A 21,104-nucleotide genomic window follows, 5' to 3' on the forward strand; every position below is an offset into this window, starting at 1 on the left:
TACTGGTAGGATCACACGGCTATCCCAACAAGTGAAACATATGCAATTAATCACAACATAATAAAACAGGCATATACCGAACATATACAATATCAGTCATCTTATCAGGATCAACGAACAATTCCACATTCTCGAAATACATTAATATGACAAGTTAATGGTCTTCTCATGGAACCTACACTCAAACTGTTAGTGTACCGGTACGTGGTACCCGACCCAAGTTAGTGTGCCGGATGTGACAACCGATCCCATATATGCGCCGGAACATGGCACCCGATCTCAGTTAGTGTGTTGGAACGTAACACTCGATCCATCAACAAGCATACAATTATTCATTCATACTCATTTTCGATTAGTGTGATCGATAATGCAACATTCGCATACATACATGTATTAAGATGAAGTAATTACTAACATACATCACACCAACATGAAATCAAAACCATCACCTACCTCAAAGAAAGCTTGAATCCCCTAAGAAACTTGATTCTTCCCTTTCCGAATTCTTTTTTCTTGTTCTTGGTCTACAAACAATCAATATAATGCAAAGATCAATAAACAAGACCTAATTACCCGGATTATAATCAATAATATCAACCCTAGGCCAAACCCTTGATTTCCATACCCAAATTAGGGCTTTTTCCACCATAATTCCTAAATTAAAACCCTTCCACATCGATAATTACCCAAGAAACTAAGTTCTACGAATCAAAAAATAGATTCGGGGAGTAAAAACCTTACCTTTGGTGCTAGAAAAGGTGGAAAACCTTCGAAATATCCTTGGGTCGTTTCTTAGCTCTCAAGATCGAAGGTTGCAGAAAAATAACATTTTTGGGATTTATTTTCGACTTAAGTCGTGACTGTCCCGCTACGGCGGACCTCATCCCGCTACAGCGGCTTCGCCCTAGCAGAATAAATCCCACCCTGGCGGCATACACGGAACCAATGAGTCGAATTAAGAGTTCCAAACCCTCATTTCACAACACACCTTCATCCCATGACACTCAGAAAATACCCATTCACGCTAAGATCAGTTTTGAGAGCTCTACTCGCCCAAATTCAATTTCGTAAAGTCATACAATTTTCTTAACATCTTAGCTATCTACTCATGTGATCAAAGTCATAACTAGATCTCCCATTTGTTACAAGATTTTCCTAGACCTCCCTGACTCCGATTTCGTCCAAATCTGGACTAGGTTGGGAAATTTCAAGTTACTACCAAAAAGTTTTTAGATCCAAAAAATTTCCCCGTTGATTTTTCTATAACGACGGAAACAGGTCGTTACATGTCGGTAGAGTAAAAGGCATGGAAAAAATGGGTCCGTGCCCGATTAAGATTTTGCTACTGGACTCGGTTTCCAATAATGGCCCGGGGCCGATTTTAAATGTTCCGAGCCGAATCGGCTATTTTTTTAATCATTCTTATTAATTAATAAATCAAAAGTTTGAGTCAATTATCAAAATAGTGTATTGTTATCCATTTAATTTTGTAATAATCATAACTATTTATGATAATATACTATTTAAATAATAAAATAGTTACATATTATATATATGTATATATATGTACTATAACTAAATCTACTTATAATGTATACCAAATAGGAAAATATACACACTATATACTATCTATTATTGTAGAATACTTACATTATACTATACATATTATTATAATGTATACTACTAAATATACTACTTAATACAATAGAATACTTACATTATATATATATATATTAAATATACACATAATATACTATCTATTATATTAGAATACTTACGTTATATTATATATGATTAAATATTCTAGAATTAATATACAAAATAAAAGCAAGAAGGAACAAATATACAAAATTGTTGGAGTCCGAAAATAAAGAAAGAACCGTAAAATTAATGAAATGTTGAACACTTGAAAGTAGAAAACTTCCACTTGATATTGTTAATTGCAAAATATAATATAAAATTACTATCACAAGAGAGAATTGAGAGATAATTAAAAGATTTGATGTAGGAAAAATAATGAAATGTGTAGCTATTTTTAAAAAATTATGTATTAAACTTTTTTTTAAAAAAAAAATACCATTTTGCCAATTTTTCAGAAAGTGACCTTCCAACGACTATACAATGGATATATATCAGCCAATTTTGTTTTAAAAAAATTACCGGACCAGTGCACCGGTGGGCCATGTACCTATATCTTACCAGTTGTGGGTAAAAAAGAGGGAAAATTTTCAAAATGTCAATATTTTAGCATTTAATAGGATCCCTTAGCCACACTTTCAATATTTATTAAAAATGTCAATATTTTAGTTTGTTATATTGTTGATTTATGTATTTTTTTTCTTTAATTTAACTTAATAAAATACAACTAAGCAAATAACAAATTAGAGAAAATCAGGGGAGAGAATCATTCAAATTAAGTAAATAGTGCTGAAAATATATTATTACTTACTTTACAGATTAGGAGACTAAAATAGGCACAAATTTTCTCGTCTTCCTCATCATTCATTAACGACTTTCAATTCTCCATTGATGATTCTCCTTCTTCGTAGAAAGCAAGACAAGATTTTTGCTGGAAAAAAAGGAGATTGATACAGATTAAGAGATTAAAATAGGCGACAAATTCTCTCGTATTTCTCATCCTCCATTAACTACTTTCAATTCTCCATTGATGATCCTCCTTCTCCATAGAAGGCAAGACAATTGATCAAAGTTTTTGATGGAAAAAAGGAGATCCATACAAACATATGGCATACAAATCGACGTTGGGCCGGAAGTTCAAGTGTTTTGCTGAATTTGTTGCTTGGTGCCTTGTTCATCCCCGTTTTGCTACGGATGGGATCTAATCTTATTTGGTGTTTCAATTTTTGTTTTCTTAAACATCCAGCCGATTTTTTCATGTAGTTTTTTTATTTCTAATTTTTGTTTTCGACATTTGAGTTTACTTTTTTTGTCACTTGTGTTTGGTGCGGCCTTGTTGTTCTGGTGGAAGCTACCACCAAGTGTTCGATAGGATGATCTTAAGGCTATCATCGCTCCAGACTGAATAGTTATCCACGTAACTATATTGCATTCCATAAAAATTGAATACAAAATCATCAATAAATACAAATTTACATTCATATAACGAAAAATATTCATGATTGAGTTATGTATGTATTTTACTTTCATAGTGAAAACTAGAAAGTGTATCCAATGATCAAAATTGTATTACATGGCTGCCAAATATATTTTTCTTTTATTTGTATTATAAAAATATTATTGATTGCATCCCAATATAATCTAATCATTACATATGAATACGATTTAAGAAAGGATACACGAATATTCTGGAAGAAAACAGCATACATAGTGGAAATAATACAATCTTTTGAGAAATAATACAATATTCTAAAAAAAAATACAAATTGACTGTGAAAGAAATAGGATACATCAACGCTTAAGAAATACAAATTCATTTGACATACCTATTGGATTGACTATAAACTAAAAAAGAAATACAATGTTCTTAATAAAAATACAAATGTTGAGTAAAAGAAAAACAATTGACAAACAAAAATTAATATGAATACAATTTTTGCAACCTTCTTCTCTCACTCTCTCTTTCTTTTTCTTCTTCTTTGTCTGCTATGTCCCTTTTTTCTGATTTTTTGTTCACCAAAGCCAAATCTGAATCTGTATTCACTTGTGCATTAGTAAAACTGTGTCTCGTCATCCAAAAAAATTATAATTACTCGGGAAATTTTAAAAAAATCATGTCAAAACTTCCAAAAATATTAATGATTCAACAGTTAACGAATACTTGATTCTCATATAATGACCGAAACATGTTTTATCACAAAATAAACTATACTGCACACAAGATACATACAACATATATAACATAATGAATACAAAACCATCAAATAATAAAACATGAATACAATATGATATAGCATCACTATTTCTTAAAAAAAGAATACAACTATATAAAGTAAATATGCATCTTTAATTGACTGGATACAAACAATACTCTTACAATGTCCACAACTAGAAAAGTTACATAGATATGATGAGTCAAAGTATGTGGGTATATTATCAAAACCAACAGAATGTCCACAAATACAAAAAAAATTAAAAAAAAAATTAAGGAATACAATATCTATACTAACAAATCCACAATATCCATAGACAGTGACAATACTATTTTATATCAATACGCATACTTAATGAATTCTGAATACTATTTTATTTCACTACGCATACTATTTTATATTGCTAGAAAATTATTGATTTAGTTGGATACCTCTTGCAATCCTCTTAGATTCGGCCATTAGAGAATGATTTTGAGGTTTTCAAACCCTAAACGAAATTGATCAAACGAAATTTTTGAATGATTTAAACAAAAATAAAATCAGTAAACAAACCTAAAAACCGAATAAAGATGCATACCTTAATCCAAGGGATTGTTGTGAATATCTTTAGAGATATATTTTTCAATTTCTGGAAAAAAAAACCCGGAAAGAACGGAAGAGAGAGAAGCGGGAGTTAAAAGATGAAGAAGAATTGGAAGAGAGAAATCAATGAGAAAGAAAATACTTTTTTTTTTAACATATGAGAGAGAATGAGTTGGAAAACTGTAATTAAGGTGAGATAAAATAGAGATTAAATTAGGATACACAATATTTTCTAAAACATTGACATTTTGATATTTTTACTAATATTTTTAAACTGTAGATGTTTTTAATAATTATGTTAAAAATTTTGACTAATTTTCCTTAAAAAGGATCTGGATCGGCCCAGTCCACCAATATAGGGAGTCGGCTGCTGGTCCGGGCCTTATCGAATGTGGACCTTTATTGGGCCGACCTTAATGGGCTGAAACGGGACGGACCGGCCCAGGTTTATTAGAAGATCAATAATCACAATATTTACTAAGTAATAGGTGAGTTTTCTATACAAGTTGTGTGTACATGCCTTGCACACCGACTTTACTAATAAAAAAATTGTATAATTTTATAAAATGTACATTTTCAACTTATAAATGTATGTCTGATAACATCCTATGTAGGAAATATTGTAATACATTTAACTTTAATTTGCATTCTTTAATAGACCTAAAACAATACTTTAAATTATTATTTTTTTACTTATTTCATAAATATCGAGATCTTCTATTAATTGATTGTGTTCTTTTAATGGTAAAATCAAATTTTATCTAATGTGAATATCTTCAATTTCAAACTAAAAGGTGAAAGTAACTTTTTTTACGAATTATATATGAAAACACGTCATATTCATTGGATAAATAATAAACCTGAAAGATAAAAGTTTCACATGACTTATATATTGTAGAGGATGTTGAAATTCGATTGTATAAACTTAGCGAATTGCGTGGGTAGGTATTAAATGTAAAGTATAAATTTTACTAGATATTTTAAGAACCTCTAATGAATACTTGATTGAAACTATCAAAATTAATAAAAGAAATCAATAATTTCTTTCAGTGGAGAGGAACTATTTTTTAGTTTCTAGATTTTTTTATTAATGAAAATAGAAAAATTTGACACTCCATGATAATTTAGCCCACTAATTACACAATATGTAGACACGTGATAGTTCATATATTGATTATCTGACATTAAACTTAATGTCACTGTAAAAGAGGCAACATATACTTTTTATTTCTCTATATTAGTGTTCTCATTCAAAGGTAACTTCTATTTTTCACTCAATTTGTTGTCGGCAATGAAAAAATAAAATTAACATCCAAGGTACAAAAATTATGTAAACAGTGTATATGACTATGTATACATTTTTTATATATAGTTATACATCATATTTGCACATTATACATTATTTGTACAATATCGATACATTGAATTTTATTTATATAATTAATTTAGAATTATTTTTTCCCTTGTTTTTGTGTTTATGTGCGTACTTTATGGTGATGATAATTAGGATATTAATTTTCCCTAATTTTTATCTTCCTACAATTTCATTGTCATATGTTATCTCTTTTTTCAATATTATTTTTATCTCTCTTCTTTTTTTATTCAATCTAGGTAATTAAAGAAGGGCAAAATCCTCTTTCTATATCCCACCATATATTCTCTCTATAACATTAAGTTCATTACTTTCTATGTAGTTTAGACTTGGTAGAAATATATTCTTCATTGTTGCCTTTTTTGGTTCTTCTCCATCGTTACCTTCTCCGACCCGATTCTGATTTTTTCATTTATATTCTCCATTGTTATCTTCTTCATCGTTTCGTTTACAACTTTTTGTGAATCAAAATCCAAAACTTTTATTGAGATTATTAATATAAGGAGTACATTTAATTCTTATACACAATACAATTTAAACTATTATAAGAAATTCACCAATATATATATATATATAACAAAATAGTGTTTTTAATTTATTTCAGTAGAAAAGATTGATTTGTATATTGATATACAATATGTTTTGGTTATATCAGAATGGAGAAAAGACATAAAGTCACCATTGAAGTTGTCCCGAATTTTCAAAATACACCATAACTTTTCATGAGTCCTATTGCCCCACAAAAGTTTTGAATCTCTTGTAAAAGGGTCATTTTGACTCATTCCCTCACCTGATTTGTAAACACGCACAACACGTGCTTAAAGTAGTGTATTTGCGGCGAATAACCAATTAAAAAGTGTCATGTTTCTCTTGTATTCTTTATTAATTATTTACTTCCTTTACATCATCTTCCTTAAAACAAAGCTCAAAAGAGTAGTAATTGGTACTCTCTCTTGACGATTTTATCATCTTCTCCAAAATAAGTTGTTGCGTCCAAACGCACACGCAAGTGTATGTGATCGTGCAAGTAATAAAGTAGCCTTTTTGAAGAGTCGGATATCATACCCACAAAGACTCAAGAATAGATTATAATTAATTCTTCCAATCACTATAAATTAAAGCAAGTGTTTTCGGAAAGATTGATGTATTATTCTAAGTGATAAATTATTTAAAGTAACTAAGTAAACTAATATGATTCAATTCCAAGTTGGAGTTAAAACAATGACTTGAGAAATGTCAGGGTTGCAGCCTCCTTTGGATTCATGCATAGTATATCATTTAATGAACGTCAATTGATTATCAAATCACTGATTTACGGGGTTAAATTTATGATCATGGTCTTCCGACCTCTAATCGCCTACTTTAATTTGTTGTTTAACTACATCGTTAAGCGGGGATAGACTAAACAAATTACCGAGCATTACGTTTTCATCTTGTCTATTAACCAAGCAAGGCATCTAGGTATATCCATATCCTATATACAAATCAACCCTAATTCTAGAGAAGATCATGATCTTTTTGACCCACATTTTATCCTCATATTCCTCTCCCGAGTACAATTCGGACAATGAATTTATTTCAATGATGGTCAGTCACGAAATACGAAATTAAGAACAAAAAATTAATTCATGAGACAACCAATATCAATCCATAAAATTCAATAATACAAAATCATCATGTAGCTACAATCCTAGAACAAGGGAATTTAACTACTCATAATGCGATTCTCAATCTTCAAATATTCAATAAACATAAGAGAAATTGAATCAGAGTAAAGAGTAGGATTGAATCCCAATATTGAAAAAACAGTTCTCCAAGTCGTCATTCTCCATAAGCTAGAAAAAAGAATTAAAATAATAAACTCTGAGTCTATTTATAGTTTGGAAAAATTGACAGAAAACTAAGGCATAGGCAATCGACGCACATGTGCTTTGTAAATTCTTATTTTCGTGAACTCTTCCTTTCCGCGAGGCAGAGAGGATACACAGTCTTCTAACTCAACATCTTCATAGTGGCAAATAACTAATTCTCTCAGCGATGCGGAGATGATACAAAGTTGAGTTTTCTTTTACTTTGACTTTCTTTTGCTTTTTTGACATCTTATCCTTTGTGCTCTTTTGCTCGAATGCCAATTCACTCATACTGTTGCTTTTGTGCCCTTTTTATCTTGATTCCCAACATGCGATCACTAATCATATTGGTTACTCACAATGCAATAACATGACTCAAACACTATTAATAACTAAAGAACTTGTCCTCAAACTCGGCTAAAGCATAAGTGTTTTTTGGCTCCTAAGCATATATATACGCCCAATATCAATACACCATACTTGTAGCTTTGTTTGTCCTCGAATAAGCCACATGTTTGTTCTCTAGATCTAGACTCACTAACAATAGCATTTGTGCTTCAGCTACTTACTTTCAAGAATCTTCTTATCAAGCCACAATAAGCATGTTTTCATTACACTTGGCCTTGGCCCTCATATAGACACCACATGACTTCTAGTATTAACTCAACAACTTTTAGCAACTTTAAACATGTTAAAGTTTCATGCTGGCCATCAGATGTTACATATCCTTCATCAAACAAGTTCCCCTCACACAAAGAAAGTAGTCCACAAACTCACTTACAAAATTTAGTATAAAGTATAGGCTTAGCATCATGAATCAAATCTCATACTCACAGAAAATTCACATATATGCATATAGAACTATAGGTTACCCATTGTGTATATCTCCACTAGTCAAGCATGCTTTGAAAAAATTAAATAGGACTTTCACGGATTGTAATGTAGGCTAGGAGATGGGTAGGAAAACATTATAGTAGTGATTCACACTTCCCTAAGTATTGTGTACGTTTTAGACTTCATCACCTCTTTATTTCCTTCTTTTTATTTTCATCCATCTACTTAACAAACCTGTGACAAGTAACTCGCATCATTTCACGAAAGCTCCAAAAAAATTTATTTAGTTTTTAAAAATATATGAGGCTCATTCTCTCAATAAGGGTTTTTTCATCACCTTGAGACTATCATCGGTCACCTTTTGACACTTAAACCATCTATTGACTTTCAATTCTACCAATTTCAATCAGTCTATGCCTTAGTGCTTAGTCAAGCAGGGTGCAAACAATTAGGGATTTAATAAAATTAGTTCAGGTAAAAATGAGGTTACCAACAAAAGGCTACAAGCTCAAAGGGGCTACTAGTGATAGTATATCTGATAAAGCTAAATTTTTTGAATAAATCAAAGAAGGCCTATTCTCATCTTCTAAGCAATGCAATACTTTCGATTTCGCTTCAACAATATGCAGGGCAAGTTCTAGACTACGATGCAATACATGAAATACACAATGTCTTACCGCACATGGCACAAGTTTAAGTCAAATAAGCTTTTTTATCAAGCATAACACTTAGCTAATGTAAAAGTTCAAATTAAGCTTAAGTTGAAATTTAGAGTCAAACACAAGAGTTCAAAGGTATCCAAATATATTCCCCACATGCTTTCATACAAAATTTCATTTCCAGATTTCAGCTTTAGCACAAACACCATACCTATAGACTCAATGATGAAAATCACTCTTAAGACGGTCGGCATCCATCTATCATAGGGCAATGTGACTCAACTATGACGACTGACTCAATCCTAAGAAGAAAAAAACTTTTTTATATTTTACACGGTTCAAAAGGACTATCCTTAGTCAAAGAACCGAAAACAAACTTCAAAGGAACCCAAAATAAAAAGAATTAAAGAAACAACTACAATTCATCACTACTACATATATCAAAGAAGAACTTACACCCCACCCCACACTTCAAAAACAAGCATTATCCTAGTGCTACAAAATATTATAATCATCAAATACAGAGGTAAGGTGAAGTAGTCCCTAATCAATTCTCCATGGCATCAACGCCATTGGCTTCCTCTACAACCTAAAGTGGATCCACCTCCTCCGTGTCAGAGTCAGAGTCCAAATCAGAGTCGGGACACAACTTATCCTCATCTGTGGGCACAACATCATCCACGTGCTCAAAGTACTCTAACCTGATGCCCAGTGCTGCCTTTGCATGCACATTTAGTGAATACTTATTTTCCTCTATAAGTTGCTCCTGAGTCGAGGCCCTACATCCATTCTTGTGCCATAGAATCTCCAACCCATACATTTGGGCCATGATCATCTCATCGCCTGTTTCGCTCCGCAGTGGTGAGTGTAGGACCATAATAAATGTTTGGTCCTTTAGTTTTCGTAACATCGCGGGCACATGAAAGAGTGGTGTTATGTAATCAAAGCTCTTCTTAGGGACACTTGTAGCTCGACACAAACGGGTTATAAGACCCCTAAAGGCATACCTGTGACCTTGATGTACCTGGGCCTTCCTCATTGCAGATTTAAGAACAACACCAATGTTCAATTCAATGCTAGTCATCATGGGATAAACTAAACATACTCTATCACGAGTGATATCCGTGTAATGCAGCCTCAAAATTAAGCAATTAATCATGATCTTTAATCACACCTGAGCTTCCCTAGTCATGTGGGCATAAGGAAGTGATTGATGAAACCTCTTGGAGATTATTTACCCATTATGCTGACTTTGGTTAAACGTCCACTTCCCAAATTTCTAGATTTGATTTTAGTTTCTAATACACTTCTAATTACCTCGGGAACCATGTCATCCATTTCGACATAACAAAAATAGCATAACAAAGTTACGTGAAGTGTCACGACCCGAGTCTACACCTTGGACATGGCCGGCACTCAATAACCATTGCTGGCCCCCAAGAGAACCCTCATCCTGGCTTAACTACAAGCGGAAGACTAACTTAAGCATGCAAAAGCTTAAAACTGAATAAAATTCAATAAACTCAACTTTTCGAAACTTTAACTCAAATGAACAACTTAGAATAAAAATGATTTATTCAACTTGCCATAAAATAGGCAACTTAAGTCTTTAAAACATTTAATAAAATAAATAAATAATAAAGACTTCTCAACTATATTGACTATATATGAAGCCTCTAACTGATAAAGATGGAAGTCGGGACAAGACCCACAACATCCTAACTAAACTAAAAAGTAAATAAAATCCTTCGGAAACAAGGAAGCTCACCATAGCTAACTCGAACTCCTGGATGTATCAACGAATCTCCTGTTGATGATCACGAATACCTGTGCCTGCCAAATGGATCAGTACGTGGAATGTAAGAGCATGTAAGGGGAATTCTAAAACATAAACATAAGCTTGAAACTTGATAAAAAGGAAACATACTTACCTCTTCTCAAACTTACTCAACTCAAGGAATACTCTAGGATATTTAAAACTACTCAAACTTACTCAACTCAGAAGTATTCAAGGATAAGATACTCAACTCAAAGATATGATAATCGACTCTGGGTACTCAACTCAGTATAAAGCAACAATACATATGCAATAGATGGAAAGCTTTATAAAATAGTAAAAATAACTTAGTTTGTTAAAGAAAATGCAATAACAAACTCAAATTTACTTATATAATAAAGTAATATAGTTTTTGTGGGAGTTTCTCTAACCGACAACCACCACTATGAGCCTAAGTGGTGATACAGTGTCTTGCCCACGCTGCCAGAACTGTCATATACTTTATTGTCATATAGAATGCTTAACTTAGCGGATCCACTAGCTTATGCTAAAAGCATCTAAGGAGTCATCTAAAAGGTATGATCATTTACTACCCATGATGGCTATATGGTTTATGGAGACGTGAGTTATCTAAACTCAAACTCGCCCCCATAACGGTGCTCAATACTACTTCGAAAATATACTTAGCTTATATATTTGTAAAAACAAAACTATTTCTTTAGTTTGAGATAATTACTCAAAAACTTAGCTTAAAAGCTCTCTTGGAATTGATGTTCCCTTTATTGCTCAAAACTCTTTTGGAAATCTCAGTTTCCTCTCATTTTAAATATGAAAATATTTACTCTTGGGAATACTTGATTCCCATATATCATTTTAAAGAGAATGAGCTTTACTCTTACTCTTTACTCAACTTCAAAGCTTAAGTCTTAAAACAAAGTTTAAACATTTGTAAAAGACTTCTTAAAATATGGTTCACGCCGAATTATGGACTTGAATGTCTCAATCCAAGGTTTTCAATAACCATAAATAGAACTCAAATACTTGGAACTCAAGAACTTCAATGATACTACTAATTTCAAGAATGCTCAACTCAGAGGGTTCATGCGGAATTATGGCATGAACTACTCAACTCAAGGACTCAAAGATACTTCTCATCTCAAGATTGTTCGAATTATAATGTTCATGCTGAATTATGGGCATGAACAACTTAACTCATGGACTTCATTGGTAATAGGTAATAGTCCCATGATTAAGATTATAATCTCTTAAGGGTTAGAAACTCGATACTCAAGACTTAGAACTTGAAGATACTACTCATTTCAAAGATACTAAACTGATGGAGTTCATGCGGAAGTTATGGGCATGAACGACTTGACTCAAGGGTCAAAATATCAATAAGGAACTCAGGTATACGACACTTCTCATTCTCATACTTACTTCTCAAAACATAACTCAAATCGATGGTAGATCTCAAAGGATTCACAATTGAACTCAAAGACTTTCTTGAACTCTACTCTTAACTCTCTCTTGAATGTGAATTATGAATTCAAGAGTTATGGTTCATGATATGAAGGATTTAGGTGATAGTGTAGACTCATGAATACATTCTCCTCACTCTTATGCTCACTTACTCGAGTCTTGAAACAAGTTATTAGAAGTTGTAGAAGTCTTTTCAAAAGACTCAAAGAGACTTTCTCAAAAATGTTTGAGAGAGTTCTCAAGACTTGACTCTCAACTCCACCTTGAATGTGATTTATGAATTCAAGGTTGTGATTTGTGATAGGAATGATCTCGTGATGTTTAGGAGTGTTTTTAGATAGTTAAACATGAAAAGCGATCAAGAAAACACTGTCTAGAAGCAAGTTCGCGACGTGGAGATGAATTAAAATATTTGGTCGTGAATTAACTTTTGAGGGAGAGAGGTCCGTGACCTTTCCACGACGCGAAGACAAACTTTATGAAATGGGGAAGCAGGTCCGCGAGGCGAAGCAAGGTGCCATATTCGCCCGACTTTTTCCTTCTTCATTTTCTAACCCCAATTCACCTAAACTCGATTCTTTTTCTCATAAACAACTGTAAAATCGACATGATTTCATCAAGGAAATCAATAATCTCATATAAACTCAAGAACTAAAGCCAATTTCAAGAACATCATACTTTCAACTTTCTAGAACAAACTTAACGTTGAAATTAACAAGATTGGCGTGTGGGTGAACAAACTCAACGCTATGGAAACTTACATACCTAAAAGAACCATCTTCTTGGAGCAACTTGAAGGAAAGTCTTGAAAGATGAACCATAGCCTTAGCGTTTCTTAAATTCCTTAAGCGTAGAATTTTGGAGTGGATGAGAGGGTTTGATTTATGAAAAACTGGTTTTCTACACGTTTAGGGCAATTTAGATGACCAAGGGTTTTTAGGTCTAAAATAACCTTAAAGAAATAATTAAAACGAGCTGAGAGTCGGAATGATTTTTCACCAGGCATTGAGGTCCGTATTGGCTCCGTAATGCGGAGCCATCGCGGAGCTGCTGCCAGGTTTGTGCGTCGTTAGTAAATCAGTCATAACTTCTTACTCCAAGCTCGGAATTTAGCAAACTCGGTGGCGTTGTAAAGAGGACTCGAAGGGCTTTAATTTTATGTCTTGTAGCTCACCTAACTAATTTTGTACTAGGAGTTATGGTCGTTTGAAGTTGACCCAAAACTTAAGAAAACTTAAGAATGACTTGAATGCTTTTCTCTTTAGTTCTTCTTGGAACTCAAGGTGCTACATCTAGTGACCTTAATACTCAAGAAATTTTAAATTCCTTGCAAAAATCTTACTCACTATGAAGAACGGTTCGAGTCTTAGCTCAAAAAATTTCTAGGGTGTTACATGAAGGGTCTTCTAAGGGGCCAAAAACTCAAATTGATTGTACTAGTAATTACATCATCTACCACTTAAACAGACATTCGGGACTTCACTTCCATTCCCGGTGTTGATCACAGAGTTGTGCAAGCATGCTGGAGTTTCTCGTGATGAGATGAGAGATTTTGAGGTGACTCCCACTTCTTCCACAGATATCCGGCGTATAGAGGCCGAGTACACACGAGAGGAGGCCGACATGAGGAGATCAGATCTGGTAGATACATCTCCGGAGGTGGACATTGACTCAATACCTGCAGAGACATCTTTGCCTACTCTGGCCTCCAGGCCTTCAGCTACATCTGCTCCGACTTCTTCTTCTTCACAGGCTCCAGGTGCCTCTACCTCTGCCTAGCCTGCCAGGATCACTTACGCTATGATCCTGAAGATGGGGCACCTGGCCTATTCAGCAGATGTGAGGGCGACCCGACTTGAGAGATCCATCCCATGGATGATCAAGAGTGCCATCCTTGTTGCACTTACCCCCATCCGGACTTCTATTGACACTCTCACTGAGACAGTTGAGGCTTGTGAGAGTAGACATGGGAGACCTTCGAGGTTACAGCTTTGAAAGCCGAAGTTATGGATCTGAGAAAGGACGTGGACTATCTAAAGTCTACTGATTTCACTTCATTATTGGAGGCCGTTGATGATGTTGATGCCCTAGAGACTTCTGAGATTCCTCCAGCTACCACCAGAGATGTATATAGGGATGGCATATCAGCTGATGAGTCGGAGGCAGAGACCGACGATGAGCAGATAAAGGTGAGGGAGGAGAGCATATATGAAGATTTACGAGATCTAGAGGAGACAATTGTACAGTCGGTGATTCAGACATCACTGACAGAGACGTCCATGGCAGTTCCTAGTGGACCCACTACTTCTGATGTAACTCCGGACACTGATGCCCAAGTTCAGAGTACTACACTAGGCACTGATGCCCAGACAAATGGAGCGACTGTTTAGACATGATTTATTTTTACCTCCCTCTCTGTCTTATTTTTATTGACTCTTGGATATTTTATTGCTTACATTTGAGGACAAATATCATTTATTTTGTGGTGAGGTGAGGCCCACCTTTTGTGACTATTGTTCTGTCTATATATTTGGGTTTTGTGCTATTGATTATTTTGACACTGTATTTTGTGGATGTTTGAGCTTGTGGCTCCTCGCTTTAATTGTAAATGATTTTTGGACCTTTTCGAAAAAAATTGTGCCACCTCTTGATTGTGTTTGAATGTAGTTGTTCTCTTGCAAATTTGAGTATCGGTCTTGATCAATACCGATGACTTGAATAGTGCTCATAATCGAACCCACCTAAAGATGTTTTTATTGCACTTTCACACAAACTATTCCCTTTAATCTCAACTTTCGAATTTGTCTATCCAAAATGGCTTTCAGCTCCTCCTAACATGCTATATTCTAATTCAATCACACAAATAAAACAAGCGAAATTAAAAATTCAAACACACTTGACCCGAAGTTATGTCCCGCCAAAATTTTAGTGATAAGTGAAAATGCTAATTACTCAAAAGGAGGAGGACAGAAAGAAAGGCAGCAAAAGCCTGCAAGAAAGCATTAGACATGGAAATTAAGAAAAAAATGAAAGCAGGTGCAGTGCATGTATAGCAGAGTGAATAAATGCATGAGCAGATCTAGATTATGTACTATTCTGTACCGTTCTATCTCCAACTCTAATTTCTAAATTGTTTAATTACTGCTTTCTACAAGTAGTTGGCCTTCAATTCTCTTTAAAAAGTTCACCAACTGACCTATTTAGCCTAGTACCTAAATAAGTTAATAAATATTCTTATTATTTAATTATATATATTAGCATCAATTAAAATACATATGAGATTTTACAACTTATTGAAGTTAAATGTATATAATTAAAGAAGATGAGATATTTTAAGTTAACTTATCTACACATAATGAGTGCTTGAGAGCACTTGAAAGTATCTTAGGAACACTTTATTATGTAATCGGGTGTTTAATTGAACAAGTACTTTGATTTATAGCTGATGGTGTATGCTTATTTAAGAATCTCAACTTATATCTTCTGACTTATTTTTGTTATCTTGGCTTGAAAATAAGTGTTTGCATTTTTTTATTTTACTCAAAACACTAAATATAAAAGTGCTTTAAAACTATTTTGGCCTAAAGAAATAAATTAAAAGGCATAAGCCTATATTTATACTTAGAGCCTGTTTGAATAGACTTATTTTAAGTGTTTATAAATCAAAATAGTTTTTTAAGCACCTTTATGTTTGGGTAACATAAAAAGGTGAAAACACTTATTTTTAAGTCAAAAATAATAAATCAAGATTCTTAATGTATTTAAACTCATCCAAATAGGCTCTTAATTTGATTATTTAAATGAAATTCGTTGATAAATTTAGGAAATTATCAATACACCAAGCCAATATAGCATAGTACAATAATCAAACTTGATGTACAAAGTAGCGCAGAACATCTGTTTTATTTATTTATTATTACTAGATATAAGAGCCCGTGTTAGCATGAGTTCAATACATGTTATTGTTTTTGTCTCAATTTAATTATGTGACACATATGAAATTTGAAGAATTATCTAAATTTTTATATTATTTTTAAATATTTTAAGTTGTTAATTACTATGATTTATAGTACTTCTATGTTATTTTCAAATTATATAGATATATTACTTTCTTTGTCCCAATTCATGTAGCACGGATATGATTTCAAGAGTCAATCAAACTTTTAAACATTTTAAACTTGGAGAGTCATCTAAATTTTAATATGTTTTTAAAATTCTTAATTATTGAGATTTATAATACTTTTTACGTAATTTTTAAATAATATATGTTACTCACTTTACCCCAATTTAGGTGGCACAAAAATATTCAAAATTCAACCACATTTTTATATATATTTTTTAATATTTCAAATTGTTAATTATTGAAATTTATAGTACTTATATTATTTGTTTCAAATAATGCATGTTACTTTCTCTGTCTCAACTTATGTAATACCAACAAAATCTTTGTAGTATCACATGATCACTTGGAGATAAAAACATATAAAATACAATTATTACTGTTCTCGTTGCAAATTAAAAATCAGATTGCTTGTTCAGAAGCTCCAAAAAGAAGTCCAAGAAATTATTTACTATTATATTAGATTGAGATAATAAGGTAAATTATATTTTAAATTAGACACATCTCTTAAACTCTTACTTGTTTTAACTTAAAAATACTTATGAAATTTACCAAATATAAAAGTAAGCTAAAAAGTTCTTTAAGCTAACCCTAAACACACTCTCCTAAGTAATACAACAAGACGTCAACAACATACCTAGTGCATTGTGACATTGACAAATTATTAAATCCTAAACCTAATTTAGAAGTTTTATATCTGTTTGGATATAATGGATTGTTGTTTTTGATTTATAAGTAGAAAGACATAAGTTAAGATGTTTAACTCACAATTGACTTATTTTTTGTTTTTTTGGCTTAAAAGTAAGTGCTTATAAATGCTTTTGTAGTTTACTCAAACACTCCAAAAATGCTTTACAATTATTTTTAACTTAAAAACAAGTCAATTCAAAACAACTTTAATTTTTGCGATATTTTTCTTTTATCTTCTCATGCACTTGAAAGTAGTAAAAATTAAGAGATAAGTAAAGCAAAAGCAGAAAAGTACAATTAGAGAGAAATTACTATATACCTTATTTTCATTTAAATTTAAAAGTAGTACAAGAACATAGCCAAAGGTTTTATTCTACAACATTAGCCATAGCCCATAAGGATTAATTACTATTAACAATATGTCAACAAAACTCAATGGCCTCAATTTCACCAAATTTAGCCAAATCTTCCATATCATGACTAGATATGACTCCTTCATAATAAGCAGCATTATAATTAGCAGCCAAAGTGGAATCATGAGCAGAGGGAGAAGAAGGCATAAAATCCTGCCATAAATTAGAATCCACAATTGATGATGCATTATCACTTTGTCCTTTGGATTCTTCCTCCTCTTCTTCTTCTTCTTCTTTTAGTACTGTAGAGTTACTGTGCTTTACCATAGCATGATTGAATTGTGAATTATATGTATGTTTTGGAATCTTTGTTGAATTGCAAGTATGATTGCCAAAGTATGTGGTGTGGTACATTTTTATTGGATTTTCTTGGATTATTTGAACTTGTTTTGTGGCCCGGCATTCTTGATCGTACTTGTGGGTGCACCTATAGTAGCACCTATATCATCACAACATCTATCAGAAAAGAATTTAACTTATATACATGAACAATAATATACTCAAAAATTAGAATATTAAATGTTGTTATGCCGGTACTAGTAATGTAGAGATTAGTTAAGAAAGAATCTACTATATGTTATTTTATACAGAGATTAACTATTCATGTATTAGTTATTCCATCTTCTATCATGTATAAAAAGATACATAGATTCTGTCATAACTTAAACATGCATTAGTTATTCGAGTTTCTAAATTGTCAACCAAACGTCATATAAATTTTATACATGAATAACTTATTTCTTATATCTACCAATCAAATATCATATAAACTATGGACCTAATTAACTTGGAGATTATTGAGTGTATATGTATATATACCTAGGATATTTTGAATTGAGTATTTTCTTCTGCCCATATTTTCTCCATGCACAACCATCATTCATTGTTTCAGATTCTCTCATCCATGAACCTGAAGTTTTTCTGCAAACACAAAAATAATTTCTCTCATTTGATTGAACATACATACATACATACATATATAAAAGCTCAAATTATCCAAATAATTATATACAACTAATAATTGCATTTATAAATAATTATATATGCAACTTGCTTCAGCTTTGAAGTGACTTGTGTGTTCATTAAACAATGTTCTAGCTAGCTTGTAGGCACAAGATATCCAATTGACTATTCAAATTGCCTTAGCTTGTAGATCTATTTTTCTCCAAGTTGCATACACAAAAATTATAGTAAGGGTTAGTGGGGTACTTAGTATTCTTTTATATTTAGTTCTTCATTTTCTAGCTAGCTGCACAAGTACCATATATCCCAATTGAAAATGAAGAATATTACTTAATACTTACATATAATTACTTAGATCTAACTAATATATATTGTAAATGTATTTTAACTAGGTAATCCATCCTACTTTTCATGAGTTTAACTAATAGTCATCGATAGTATAAAAATTAGTCACACTGTCAAGTCGCATTCACCTGTTATAAAAAAAAGACAATTTACCTTAATTCAAGTGTTGGATATCGATATAGTAAAAAGTTGTTTCATTACACTATCATACTAAATAATAGTAATAATTCTTTTCATATATACTAATACACTTTTTATAAAACAATTTATCTTTAACTAGCACTATATACTATGCAACGTCAGTCTATAGAAGTTAAACTAACAGTACTATAATTACCTTCTCTTGTAGCAACCTCTCCGGTCCTGCTTCTCCTTCTTCATCTTCAATCCAGAACCCGAATTGGGTTGATCAACTTTCTCGATCTGGCTCTGGGTTAAACTATTATCGGAATTTCCCAAACTATTCAACACAGTAATAGCCTGAGTTAAAGATCCCCAGATTTTTTGAATAAGTTCATCAGCTAAGACTGATTCATTAGGTTGTTTAAGTAGACTTTGAAGTTGGACAGAGAATATTTTTCCTTCAACAAGAAGTTCTTTTATCAATCTTTTATGTGGGTTTTCACCAAGAAATTCCTCCATTTTTTTAAATTATAAGATCTGAGAATATGGGAAGTGAAGGGGCTATAAGTTATATATGGTGGGTGAGAGTGAGAAGGAAAGAGATAAGAACATGAAAGGAAGCTCCAAGGAAGCAAACCCAACTAAGAAAAAAGTTGAAATATAAGACATTTTTATTTATCTTTCTAGAATTTGACGTATGCCTAATGACGTTGAATTATGACGCACCTATATATTTTTGTTGTATTTATTTTTTCCTATGTTATTTGTGGTGGTATTAATACCCCTTCTATCATTTTTTTTTACTATATATAATTATTGTGGTCCTTGCCGACAAACGTCTATATGGTATCTTTTTTTTTGTCGACCTTCTCTCTCTTGAGGTTTTTGCTTTTAATACATACATTCTCTGTAATTTCAAATTTTACATAAAAATTACATGTTTTATCGAGAAAAATAGTGTAATTATTAAATTTATATGAGAATAAGGACACGTCTTAATTTAAATCATAAGATTTGATTATTAACGATTGAATATTATTGTTTTAATAGAAAAAAGAGACAATAATGTTAAAGTAGATAAATGTGAAGTCGGAGGAAGCTTTTAAGCTTTGTGGATGTAGATGAGAGCTGGGTTCGGTGTTGCTTGCTTCAGCTCCGAGAATATTCGGTGAGGATCAATGTAATAAAATGAAGAGTTAGGAAATAATAAAAGTTTGGGGCACAAGAAAATATATTTTTTGATCTCAAGTATTACTTGGAATAAGGTTGCCCTTCCAAATGTAGAAAATAAATTATTTATAGGTTACAAAGGTAGGGCACCAATCAAATGATAAAGCTCCACTCAAGTCCTAAAGTACTACACCCAATGGATGTTGATCATGGGGTAATGTTATTAGCGGTGTCAACTAATATCCGTCTGTCGTGCTCAGGCTATCTGTACGGTGATATCCGCATATTTATCTTCTTTCTTTTCTTTTCTTTTTTATTTTTTGGCCACATCATTGAGAATTTTTTGTAGGCTAAATTTCATTGCTTCCCCAAATTCATTTATTATTTGGACACCATCCAATTCTCTACTCACGCTTCCACACACTTTAGTTATTATTTTCAAAATAGGTAGTCCCTTCATTTTTCGGGTATGGCGCGAGATGTGGCTGAGAAGCGAGATATTTTTCATAGGTCTTGAGTCTTGACGATGAATATATTTCTGAGAAAAAAAGTGTTGGACCTATATATCATCTTAAATGCTACTCTATACATAACTCGATCACTAATAAAATAAAAGTGTGTCACCCAAGGCAATAATTTCTTCCTTCTCTGGATTTGAATAAATTGGGATTCCTATGTTCATTTCAACAATTCTCGACTTGAGAATTTATTTTGATGCTTCTGAATTTCATTCTTAGAGTTTCATATTTTCTTTTCCCGGGCTCCCCTCTTATTTCTCTTATGTAAACTTCCAGCTTATGTTTTGTGATCATGACCTAAAATGTCTTTGTCTTCTTTTGATCATGTCAAGTCTTCTTTCCTAGAGAGCGGTTTGAG

At 32.4% G+C, this 21,104-nt stretch overlaps 1 protein-coding gene across 1 annotated transcript; it reads right to left on the minus strand.

Moving 5' to 3' along the window:
- Positions 1–17,562: 17,562 nt before the first annotated feature.
- On the minus strand, positions 17,563–19,674 carry LOC125808393 (WRKY DNA-binding transcription factor 70). The gene is made up of 3 exons (XM_049488098.1): positions 19,273–19,674; positions 18,447–18,548; positions 17,563–18,066 (listed from the first exon to the last, which is right to left on the minus strand). Exons 1-3 carry the CDS (start codon positions 19,575–19,577, stop codon positions 17,637–17,639), a joined length of 837 nt encoding a protein of 278 aa, XP_049344055.1. The 5' UTR covers positions 19,578–19,674; the 3' UTR covers positions 17,563–17,636.
- Positions 19,675–21,104: the final 1,430 nt, after the last annotated feature.

Source organism: Solanum verrucosum, unplaced genomic scaffold (genome assembly GCF_900185275.1).
Source record: "Solanum verrucosum unplaced genomic scaffold, falcon-dt-bn FXZP01000112.1, whole genome shotgun sequence".
Taxonomy (NCBI): Eukaryota; Viridiplantae; Streptophyta; class Magnoliopsida; order Solanales; family Solanaceae; genus Solanum; species Solanum verrucosum.